The sequence below is a fragment of the Salvelinus alpinus genome, chromosome 10, assembly GCF_045679555.1.
Source record: "Salvelinus alpinus chromosome 10, SLU_Salpinus.1, whole genome shotgun sequence".
NCBI classification, from domain to species: domain Eukaryota; kingdom Metazoa; phylum Chordata; class Actinopteri; order Salmoniformes; family Salmonidae; genus Salvelinus; species Salvelinus alpinus.
The window spans coordinates 31,311,045-31,323,784 of NC_092095.1; the positions used below are offsets into that span (position 1 = coordinate 31,311,045).

General features: G+C 43.3%; 1 protein-coding gene across 1 annotated transcript; it reads right to left on the minus strand.

The window, feature by feature from the left end:
• Positions 1 to 6,684: 6,684 nt before the first annotated feature.
• LOC139531896 (dermatan-sulfate epimerase-like protein) lies at positions 6,685 to 12,280 on the minus strand. Its single transcript, XM_071328837.1, has one exon. It carries the CDS (start codon positions 11,126 to 11,128, stop codon positions 7,469 to 7,471), a length of 3,660 nt encoding a protein of 1,219 aa, XP_071184938.1. The 5' UTR covers positions 11,129 to 12,280; the 3' UTR covers positions 6,685 to 7,468.
• Between the last annotated feature and the right edge of the window lie 460 nt (positions 12,281 to 12,740).

A 12,740-nucleotide genomic window follows, 5' to 3' on the forward strand; every position in this document is an offset into this window, starting at 1 on the left:
GTGTTGGCAGGGCTGGTGGCTGCCAGGAGAGAGAGGACCCCCTGGGACCAATACTGGGCTGGTGGAGGATACGGAGGATACAGATAGCAAGGAGAAGAGTACAGCTATAGTCGGTTACTCAGCTGAAATTGAGTCCCTCGACCGTTCCATTTGGTTAACCTCTGCTTAGTGTGATACAGTGGATCACTTACTCATACTGCATTATAGGGCCGCAATCACATTATATCAGTGTATCTGGTCTCCTGGACTACGTTGAGATTTAATATGATGAATAAGGTGTGCCTTAGCCCACACAATACGAGCTGAAGTTGAGCAGAATGCTTTTCAGTTATATTATTTATCACTGTCCTCACACTATTTTCACTGCAATCGGACATCAAAGGATTTTGCATAATATAATTTGGCTTGGTATAAATATGAGAGGATAGGTGTGGGAATTGAATGAGTCAGAAATAAATACTTTAGGGATTCTCCATCAAATGAGAACTGTTTGAGACACTGACTTGACTTAGACAAGGAAGTAATTCCTTCTTACATAATATGCATACTAATTGGCTTTGATTTTGAATATATAATTTCATTGGTTGACATTAAATGTGTATTCCTTCGCGACACACAATCAGCATAAAAAAAACTCTGTTTTGATTTTAATGTAAATCATAACTTATCTCAAAATATAATATCAAAGCAAAAATATTCATTTTATGGGAATATTTACTAGCCTAATAATCATAGTATTTCCTTGACTAAAATGGGGGGGGGGGGGTAATCAGCATAAGTACAATTAGGAATAGCTCACTTTGTTTGATAGCATTTACTATATAGATGTTTTTTTATACACTGCTCAAAAAAATTAAGGGAACACTTAAACAACACAATGTAACTCCAAGTCAATCACACTTCTGTGAAATCAAACTGTCCACTTAGAAGCAACACTGATTGACAATAAATTTCACATGCTGTTGTGCAAATGGAATAGACAAAAGGTGGAAATTATAGGCAATTAGCAAGACACCCCCAATAAAGGAGTGGTTCTGCAGGTGGTGACCACAGACCACTTCTCAGTTCCTATGCTTCCTGGCTGATGTTTTGGTCACTTTTGAATGCTGGCGGTGCTTTCACTCTAGTGGTAGCATGAGACGGAGTCTACAACCCACACAAGTGGCTCAGGTAGTGCAGCTCATCCAGGATGGCACATCAATGCGAGCTGTGGCAAGAAGGTTTGCTGTATCTGTCAGCATAGTGTCCAGAGCATGGAGGCGCTACCAGGAGACAGGCCAGTACATCAGGAGACGTGGAGGAGGCCGTAGGAGGGCAACAACCCAGCAGCAGGACCGCTACCTCCGCCTTTGTGCAAGGAGGAGCAGGTGGAGCACTGCCAGAGCCCTGCAAAATGACCTCCAGCAGGCCACAAATGTGCATGTGTCTGCTCAAGCGGTCAGAAACAGACTCCATGAGGGTGGTATGAGGGCCCGACGTCCACAGGTGGGGGTTGTGCTTACAGCCCAACACCGTGCAGGACGTTTGGCATTTGCCAGAGAACACCAAGATTGGCAAATTCACCACTGGCGCCCTGTGCTCTTCACAGATGAAAGCAGGTTCACACTGAGCAAATGAGCACATGTGACAGACGTGACAGAGTCTGGAGACGCCGTGGAGAACGTTCTGCTGCCTGCAACATCCTCCAGCATGACCGGTTTGGCGGTGGGTCAGTCATGGTGTGGGGTGGCATTTCTTTGGGGGGCCGCACAGCCCTCCATGTGCTCGCCAGAGGTAGCCTGACTGCCATTAGGTACCGAGCTGAGATCCTCAGACCCCTTGTGAGACCATATGCTGGTGCGGTTGGCCCTGGGTTCCTTCTAATGCAAGACAATGCTAGACCTCATGTGGCTGGAGTGTGTCAGCAGTTCCTGCAAGAGGAAGGCATTGATGCTGTGGACTGGCCCGCCCGTTCCCCAGACCTGAATCCAATTGAGCACATCTGGGACATCATGTCTCGCTCCATCCACCAACGCCACGTTGCACCACAGACTGTCCAGGAGTTGGCGGATGCTTTAGTCCAGGTCTGGGAGGAGAACCCTCAGGAGACCATCTGCCACCTCATCAGGAGCATGCCCAGGCGTTGTAGGGAGGTCATACAGGCACGTGGAGGCCACACACACTACTGAGCCTTATTTTGACTTGTTTTAAGGACATTACATCAAAGTTAGATCAGCCTGTAGTGTGGTTTTCCACTTTAATTTTGAGTGTGACTCCAAATCCAGACCTCCATGGGTTGATAAATTTGATTTCCATTGATAATTTTTGTGTGATTTTGTTGTCAGCACATTCAACTATGTAAAGAAAAAAGTATTTAATAAGAATATTTCATTCATTCAGATCTAGGATGTGTTATTTTAGTGTTCCCTTTATTTTTTTGAGCAGTGTATATTTAAGGTTGTTTCTTTAACAGAAGGGGGATTATGAGTAGAAGGCTTTGCCAGTACGTCAGTGTTAGTAGAGGATGGATAGTCATGGAGACAGTAAGAATAAGGAATGCTAGCAGGTTAACAACACAGCTCTAGTTAAGACATGTTTTATGTGGCTCAGGGCTCGTTAAAAGGCAAAGAGGTGACAAGAGCATTTCTTTACAGGATTTTAATGGCTGTTCCATGTCATGCATGGCACACATATAGGCAGTTAGGTTTCTGTCACCAATTTCCTAGAAAGAGCTATAATATACCTTGATTACCATATAAAGTGATGAAGCAGCCTCCGTTTTTGGAACTACAAAAGAGAACCACAAAGTGAATTCAATGATGCAATGGATCATATTAGTCACTGGTTGTCAATGTACTGTATTTAAGAATGTATCGTTTTCTTTTACATTGTCTCAGCATTCTGCTCTGGAGCCCCATTAAAACCAGATGTAGAGAAGTATGTTTGTAATTCAAGGCCACAGAAGCAAGGAAACACATCCCCACAAGCAACTACAAAACAGAGTTGGTAACAGGATTGCAACACCAAAGAGAGAGCATGGCTGCCAAGTTACACACAGTCAAAGACCACAACATCAAACAGGTTTTCCAAGCAATCACAGGTTTCAGTGTTCATAGTGGAAAACCAGGACAGTTTCTGGCTGAGAAAGGACTGATATTTCCGTAAGATATGATACGTATATTTCTTTACATACACAATGGCAGTTTTTGGAGTGTGTATTCTTTCCATGTTGTTTAATATCCAATTATTTAAATGTACATTAAGCACAAAATATAAACTCAAAAAGACTCAATACATTTTGTCCACACTGGTGGCTTATAGAATAGAACATAACAACCCAGAAAACTAAAACTTCTAGACTTCCTTTTAATACACACTTAATATTCATAACCAGTGGAAGCTGCTGTCTAGTGAACTGTTTAAGGACAAAGTCCTGAAAGATCATTAGATATCTGATTGAGCGCGACAGGAAATGGAAACTTGCGTTGTTTGCATTTCCTCTAGGGCCTAGTGAAGATAACGCAGCAACAGAAACAGAGGACAGAGCCCCAGTTATGGTGTTTTGCAGATTAATATGGGTAGCTGGGGGGATGCTTTGGAATAGCTCAGACTGAAACTGTGTCAGGGCTGTCGTTTAGCCCAGTTTGATCTCTATGGAGCTGACCCTCTTTGGATTTAACTCAATGGATGCCATGAAAGGGTTAAACATCATGTCATGATCATGGTATTAATTTCCATTTTAATTTGTTATAACCTTTGCGGTATGTGTGTTTGTAACACGGCATTGCTTTTCTTTTCCGCCAGAAAACCAACAACCTAAGATTACCATTTTGAATAATTACTTCAACTTGATTTTAAAGGCTTAAAATGTATAGTCTTTCACAGATAATCTGAGGGAATCCCTGCAAAGTGCTAAACCATTAACATGTCATGACATCTTTGAACTTCAAATAAAAGTCCTTGATGGCATACTTGTCCAACATAAAACATTTCCTGTATACATTTTTATGAAAATACAGTCCACATTATTCATATACATATTTATATAAGCACTAGGAACATATTATTCATATATATATATACAGTTGAAGTCGGAAGTTTACATACACTTAGGTTGGAGTCATTAAAACTCGTTTTTCAACCACTCCACAAATTTCTTGTTAACAAACTATAGTTTTGGCAAGTCGGTTAGGACATCTACTTTGTGCATGACACAAGTCATTTTTCCAACAATTGTTTACAGACAGATTATTTCACTTATAATTCACTGTATCACAATTCCAGTGGGTCAGAAGTTTACATACACTAAGTTGACTGTGCCTTTAAACAGCTTGGAAAATTCTGGGAAAGGATGTCATGGCTTTAGAAGCCTCTGATAGGCTAATTGACATAATTTGAGTCAATTGGAGGTGTACCTGTGGATGTATTTCAAGGCCTACCTTAAAACTCAGTGCCTCTTTGCTTGGCATCATGGGAAAATCAAAAGAAATCAGCCAAGACCTCAGAAAAAAATTGTAGACCTCCACAAGTCTGGTTCATCCTTGGGAGCAATTTCCAAACGCCTGAAAGTACCACGTTCATCTGTACAAACAATAGCATGCAAGTATAAACACCATGGGACCACGCAGCCATCATACTGCTCAGGAAGGAGACGCATTCCGTCTCCTAGAGATGAACGTACTTTGGTGCGAAAAGTGCAAATCAATCCCAGAACAACAGAAAGGGACCTTGTGAAGATGCTGGAGGAAACAGGTACAAAAGTATATATATCCACAGTAGAACGAGTCCTATATTGACATAACCTGAAAGGCTGGTCAGCAAGGAAGAAGCCACTGCTCCAAAACCGCCATAAAAAAGCCAGACTACGGTTTGCAACTGCACATGGGAACAAAGATCATACTTTTTGGAGAAATGTCCTCTGGTCTGAAGAAACAAAAATAGAACTGTTTGGCCATAATGACCATCGTTATGTTTGGAGGAAAAAGGGGGACGCTTGCAAGGCGAAGAACACCATACGAACCGTGAAGCACGGGGGTGGCAGTATCATGTTGTGGGGGTGCTTTGCTGCAGGAGGGACTGATGCACTTCACAAAATAGATGGCATCATGAGGAGGCAAAATTATGTGGATATATTGAAGCAACATCTCAAGACATCAGTCAGTAAGTTAAAGCTTGGTCGCAAATGGGTCTTCCAAATGGACAATGACCCTAAGCATACTTCCAAAGTTGTGGCAAAATGGCTTCAGGACAACAAAGTCAAGGAATTAGAGTAGCCATCACAAAGCCCTGACCTCAGTCCTATATAAAATTTGTGGGCAGAACTGAAAAAGCATGTGCGAGCAAGGAGGTCTACAAACCTGACTCAGTTACACCAGCTCTGTCAGGAGGAATGGACAAAATTCACTTAACTTATTGTGGGAAGCTTGTGGAAGGCTACCCGAAAGGTTTGACCCAAGTTAAAGGCAATGCTAACAAATACTAATTGAGTGTATGTAAACTTCTGACCCACTGGGAATGTGATGAAAGAAATAAAAGCTGAAATCAACCATTCTCTCTACTATTATTCTGATATTTCACATTCTTAAAATAAAGTGGTGATCCTATCTGACCTAAGACAGGTAATTTTTTTAGTTTAAATGTAGTTTAAATGAGTTTAAATGTATTTGGCTAAGCTGTATGTAAATTTCCGACTTCAACTGTACATATATATATACATTACCATTCAAAAGTTTTGGGTCACTCAGAAATCTCCTTGTTTTTGAAAGAACAGCAATTTTTTGGCCATTAAAATAACATCAAATTGATCAGAAATAGAGTGTAGACATTGTTAATGTTGTAAATGACTATTGTAGCTGGAAACGGCAGATTTTTTATGGAATATCTACATAGGCGTACAGAGGCCCATTATCAGCAACCATCACTCCTGTGTTACAATGGCACGTTGTGTTAGCTAATCCAAGTTGATCATTTTAAAAGGCTAATTGATCATTAGAAAACCCTTTTGTAATTATGTTAGCACAGCTGAAAACTGTTGTTCTGATTAAAGAAGCAATAAAACTGGCCTTAGACTAGTTGAGTATCTGGAGCATCAGCATTTGTGGGTTCGATTACAGAGAGTTCCTCTGTCCAGTGTCTGTGTTCTTTTGCCCATCTTAATTGTTTATTTTCATTGGCTAGTCTGCGATATGGCTTTTTCTTTGCAACTCTGCCTAGAAGGCCAACATCCCGGAGTTGCCTCTTCACTGTTGACGTTGAGACTGTTTTGCGGGTACTATTTATTGAAGCTGCCAGTTGAGGACTTGCGAGGCGTCTGTTTCTCAAACTAAACACTCTGATGTACTTGTCCTCTTGCTCAGTTGTGCACCGGGGCCTCCCATTCCTCTTTCTATTTTGGTTAGAGCCAGTTTGCCCTGTTCTGTGAAGGGAGTAGTACACAGCGTTGTTTGAGATCTTCAGTTTCTTGGCAATTTCTCGCATGGAATAGCCTTCATTTCTCAGAACAAGAATAGACTGATGAGTTTCAGAAGAAAGGTCTTTGTTTCTGGCCATTTCGAGCCTGTAATTGAAATGACAAATGCTGATGCTCCAGATACTCCATTAGTCTAAAGGCCAGTTTTATTGCTTCTTTAATCAGGACAACAGTTTTCAGCTATGCTAACATAATTGCAAAAGGGTTTTCTAATGATCAATTAGCCTTTTAAAATTATAAACTTGGATTAGCTAACACAACGTGCCATTGGAACACAGGAGTGATGGTTGCTGAAAATGGGCCTCTGTACGCCTATGTAAATATTCCATAAAAAATCTGCCATTTCCAGCTACAATAGTCATTTACAACAATAACAATGTCTACACTGTATTTCTGTTATTTTAATGGACAAAAAAAATTGCTTTTCTTTCAAAAACAAGGACATTTCTAAGTGACCCCAAACTTTTGAACGGTAGTGTGTATATATATATATATATATATATATATATTAAAAAACAATTAAGCACTAGGAACATATTGTATTTCTAAGCTCCAAACAGCTTTACAAAAATAATCTGTTTAGACATCGCTGTTTTTTGGGAGACTTTTTAAGATACAACTGTAAGACATCAAAGGGAGGAAATCTCACTCCAACAAAGAGTGTTTAAAGTAATTGTCCAGGGATAATAGGGAGAAAACACAATCAAATACTTTGACTTTTAAAGTTCCCCTTCAACTAATTTTAATGTAAAACATCCCTCACTTGCAAACACAAGGTATCATGTGTGAGTAGAACCGCCCACGTATAATGTAACAGAGTAAAACCCAGAACACAGTTAAATAATTGGGCTTGAATAATTGTTTTTGTCCCGTGTTACTACTTCCCATCAGTGACTCAGTGATGATATCACTTCCATTACCGGTCAGTGCAAAATACAACATTAGAGATGATTAAAGTAAAAGATTGACAGCTACAAACAAGACAACTTGATGTCAGCTGACCTGCAGCAGTAACGTCAACTAGCTGATAAACCTGGAGTACCCAAGTCTTTTCATGACCACCCCACATGTGTCCTCTATCAGTCTGATGTCCTTGCGAGGCATGTTCTGCCTCCATATGTTAATGTTGGCTGGTGATATGTCCCCCTCGTACATCAGGTTGTACAAGTTTGTGGAGGTGGTGAACATGAGCTGGTTGAGGGCCGACGGTGTGACCGGCACCCCCAGGAACCTGTGGATCCTTTCAGCTGTCTCCTGGGGGAAAGTGACTATGTCCTCAAACCTCACCTGGAGGTAGGCCTCTGCCTGGAGGCTCCCACTGACCCGGAGCACTGCGGCAGTGTGTGCCAGCCACAGGTGAGCCAGTAGGAGGACGGCGCTGGCCTCTGAGTGGGACAAGAGCCTCCGGATCATTCTGAACTCAGGGGCTGAGACTGGGCACCTGTCCCTGGTACTGCTACTGTTACCGTCCTCCTTGAATATCAGGGACAGGTGTTGAGGAATGTTTTTAAGGGAGTAAAAGCTGGGCTTACTGTTATAGAGCATGAGATAGATCCACGCCCGGGGGTCTCTGACTACATTGATGGCCCTCAGGGACGGGCCCACCACCTCCTGAAGGAAGGGGAGTTTGAGCCCCCAGCTTCCACTCCTCATGTTGAGGACCACGCGGGCATTGGGGTACTCACTGACGTGGCGCCTCATCTCCCTGACGTACTCAGCATCCCGGTCAAGGCTGCCCCTCATCTTGCCCCTCAGCTCCGCGGCAGGCTCCTTCCTCCTGGTCCTCTTCCTCCTGTCACTGCCGGGGCCTGGGGCTCTCTGGGGCAGCTTGGCCCTGCTACTCTCCACTAGCTGGATGTTCTGCAAGTGCAGCTTGGTGTTGTGGACCAGAGAGTGCAGCCAGCCCTGGATGATTTTAAAGTGTCCGCGCAGGGCGTCCGTTCTGGACCACTCACAGGCATCAACCAGCGAGTCAAATTCGAATTCGGTCTCTGGAATGTCTACATGCTCCGTGGGGACCCGAATGTAAACAAAGTCGGAGCTGTTGTCAAAAAGGTTCTTAAGTATTTCAGATCCTGAGCCAGGCAGGGTCGTTATGACAACTGTTGGCAGGGCAAAGCGGTGCTGATCATAAAGTCTGATTTGTTTGCTGACCTCTGGGTCAGTGCTGACACCTTTCCATTTGACCCCACATAGGAGTTGATCGCAGGTGTTTGACACGAACAACAACGCAGCTATCCACAGTATGAGCACCGAGAACAGAGCATAGCGCATCAGTCTACTGAAGCACACATAGAACTTTCTTTGCAGGGTCAAAAAAACAATAGCAACACAAAGTATCACCCCCGCTATCACATTGACTGTGAATCCAAAATCAAACAGCTGATTGTCCACTGTGTTTTGTTTCGGAACCAGTTGAGTCCCTAGGCCATATCGAATGATCTGATGTCTGTCTTCCATTTTGGCATAACCCCCAAATCCTAAATAACTTAATCTTGTTCCTATGTCTTTATAGTTTGTAACAACTGAAACAATTTTCTCTGTGTTGTTTATAACTAGAGATAGTCTGACACCATTTTTGCTACTGTCCAGAAATCGACAGTTGGAGACTTTGACATAAGGTCCATGCATCACATAGGCCACTCGGCTTACTGTGCCCCTCATGGGGAAAGTGACGTTAACATACTGTGTCCACCTCTTTTTGAACTCCGCAGCCTGCTCGGCCTCCTGTATCCTAGTATCTGGGCTGAGACCCTGACTGTCAAACCAGAACATTTTATAATGAGCATCCCACACATCCATCAATGCCCCATTGTACTTGTCCATGAATTTATAGGGGACATATTTAAAGTCAATGTCGAGGTTGTGGAAGAACGCACTCTGCGAGGTGATGGGCGAATCGTCCAGCTTCTCAACATGGTCCAGTACGAGCAAGGTCTGGGAGTTGAGCAGCACAAGGGCCCTGTACACACTCCTCAGCCGCATGGCAGGAGAGTAAGCTGGGGCTGCCTCCCCGCTTACAAACATAGTGTCTCTATGGGAGGAGGCAGCGATCAGCTCCCCAGCAGCATCCCCTACCCCTTCATCTGTCCAGCGCAGCCATTTAGCACACTCCCCCAGCTGGCCTTCCCATGGAGCGTTACACTGGCTGCTGGGAGAGGGGCCGAACACCAGCACATTGTTCAGATAACTGTACTTAGGCCCGTAAAGTGCTTCAGACACAAATACCTGTCCGTTAGGGGCAAAAGTGAAGGAGTTTTGGTCCGGGTGCTCGTGGCCTGGGTTGAAGCTATTCCAGCCGTCCAGCCATGAATAGGGCTTTGCATGAACGATGTCATACACGGCACGGCCACCCAGCTTCCCAGATTTAAAGGAGACAAATGTGTTTCCCTGACCGTTGGGCAGCCCGGCTCCGTACGTCACCACACCCCAGTTGGAGAAAATATGCATCCTGGCTTTGCCAAAGCCATGGGGAGGTTGTGCCGTGAGATGGGCATTGTACCAGATGTACTCAGTGTGTAGGGTAGTCCAGCGCTGGGCAGAGGACTGACCCATGGGACCGTCCTTGGGCCTGTGCTTTCTAATCTGCTGGGCTAGCCAGTTCCCAGTGCCGTTTCTTATAACAAATGTGTCTAGGAACACCAGCTGGCTCTCTGGGCCGTAGAACCAGTTGTAGTTGGAGTCGGCTATGCCCACAGTCCTCTGAAAGCCGGGCAGCAGAGTGGCATAGTAGAACCAGAAGTGTTCCCGCAGCCAGTTGTTCTGTGTGTTGTCAATGTTGAAATGACGTTGCGCTAAGAAAACATACTGCGTGATCGACTTGGCTGTATAGCTCCCGTATGCCACGCCCTCATCTAGTGACCCGTCCACAACGTGGTTTAGGAGAAACATGGTCTTCTCCATATAATTGACTGACACCTGTTTCCAAACCATTGTTTCTGGGTCATCATGGGTGCCGACCACAATAGCCCCAGTCAAGATGGCTAATATATTAGTGGTTTGATGATTTTGGAGATACTGCTTCCCCCAACCCCTATACTTAGATGTTTCATACAGCTCCTCTGTCTCAGAGCGAATTCTCTTGAGGTAAACATCCCGTCGGTGCTCATCCAGGAACGAGTAAATAAAGTCATATGCGGTGGCAAACCCAGTAAGTGAGTGTGCCAAGGGCACCTCATCATTGGGAGCACTGGTCACCTTCCAGTCCGGGTAATTTGCCATTCTATCCATAAACTTCATGAGAAACTGCAGGGCACCTGAGTCCTCAGGGCACAGCAGGCAGTACAGAGCAAGGGGGGGTAGGTTGTTCCCGTAAATCTCATTCCACTTGCTAGTAAACTCCTCATGTTTTGCAGGGGGCATGTAAAGGGGCACATTGGACAGCATGGTCAGGACCGCTGCTCTGATTACTTTGAAAATGTGGCTGTGTGTGCTGGACGATCTTTGCCTCATAAGCTGTACATCAACTTGGTTGAAATACAGGTTGGGATGAGAATCGGTAGATTGAAGTTTTCGATGCTCTGATGCTTTACCCTGGGTGAGTTTGAGCGGCACCAAATCATCCGTAAAAATATATTTTTCGGATGCGTTGAATACACCCGAAAAAGCCATTCCCACTGCCAAGAGTGCCAGTAAAAATATATAGCACCCTATCCACTTCTTTGCCATGGTCCAAGACATTTTGTTGTTGTGTTGTTTATATTATCATCTCTTTTTTGAAGCTGAATGGCAAATTTAAGTATTTTTCAAAAACTTCAGAAATGTATTTTGGAGACATATTCAAATATATATGAGATGTGTTTTCTGACAGTTCAATCTCACATTCTCTAAAAAAAAAACGACAGACTATATTCTTTCACAATAAAATAGCATGCATTCTACAATACCAGTCAGCGTGAATAATTGCCAGGAGGCCAGAGCTTGACAGCACTAATGTTCTGCCTACTGTATAGGCTACTCCAGTCCAATACCGTACAAAAACGCACAATGTCCATCTCCACTTGGAAAGGTTTGAAAAAGCAGCAGCCAGATAAAGTTATGGAGGTGTGGACATCTGTTCTAACCCATAAAATAAAAGTACAATCAAACAACAATTTTACATAAATATTTTAGAAAAATTAAACATAGAATTATCCATGAATCTGTTCGTTTTTGCCGGCACGTTTACAATCCTCACTGGAGTGTGGCGCATGTAGTGACTGGCATCTCTCCTACTGCGAGCAGCAGCAAACTCGTATTCATCTCTCCCCAAAAAACATTTCCTCCTGGAAAAACATCAGTCAGCCCCAGTCCGTGTCCGGTCCAATCACAGACACCCAAAGGCTTTTTATTCTCCTCGATCGAGCTGAAATATCCACAAACCAAAGAAAATAGCGCATTTCCGCATTTAACATTGCGAGCTGTCGCGATGATGTACTGTCCCAATCCAAGGTTTAGTCGTTTTCCATTCTAAAATTATGTATTTACCCTATTCGCAGTTTGTCTTCTTTCCCAAACCAACGAGCGTTAGATTAAGTAGGCTAGTTAAAAAGGGAAAGTTGTCGTCACTGGTAAGTATTCAAAGAAAGAGACATAACATTGTCAATTTAAAAAAAAATACATTCCCAAAAATAGACAAACGTTCAGGCTGGAAAATCCTTGCAGCCTAATCATCTGCTTTGCGCTCGCTTTCGCCACTCCGGCATATATACTGCATCACACAACAATTGCGGTTGAACATGTATGTATCTTGCTGCGTCTGATGTGTCCGTCCTACTTACTGTATTACAGTGTGATATTGTTTTCTAGCAGTCAGTGAAAAATGTACACCTTACTACCTGTAGAGGGAGCCGTGATTTTGGAAGCGTGCTCTCAGATTTCCCTGCGCGAGAATGCAGCTGTGAAATGTGAAGTTCAATGAGTTGCAGATTATTGTGTAAAAACAACGCACAACGGACCCGCTGCTCCAAATTGGAATGACTCTATCGTTAGTTAATACTTTTAGCCTACATTAAATTAATAGAAAACCTATATGTCCAAAAACCTGTTGAATGATCTTGCCAATAATGAATGTCAATCACACCGACAATACTGTGTAAATGTTTAATTACAGCGTCATTGAAGTCTAATAACAATCAGCATTACTCTGCCACTGCATGGGCACCTTAATCAGTGCCAGGATGCCATGTACTTTAGAAAATCAGAAAAGTAATTAGCCTACTGAAAGGACCATAACTGTAAACAACACATGTGAGAAGATCAGACATGTATTCACTGTAGGAAATTTGGTGTTTTTATTTCACAGTGGCTGCCT

What these genes read in the sequence shown, in the direction of transcription:
- LOC139531896 (XM_071328837.1), bottom strand. Translation starts at nt 11,128, where the DNA reads ATGTCTTGGACCATGGCAAAGAAGTGGATAGGGTGCTATATATTTTTA.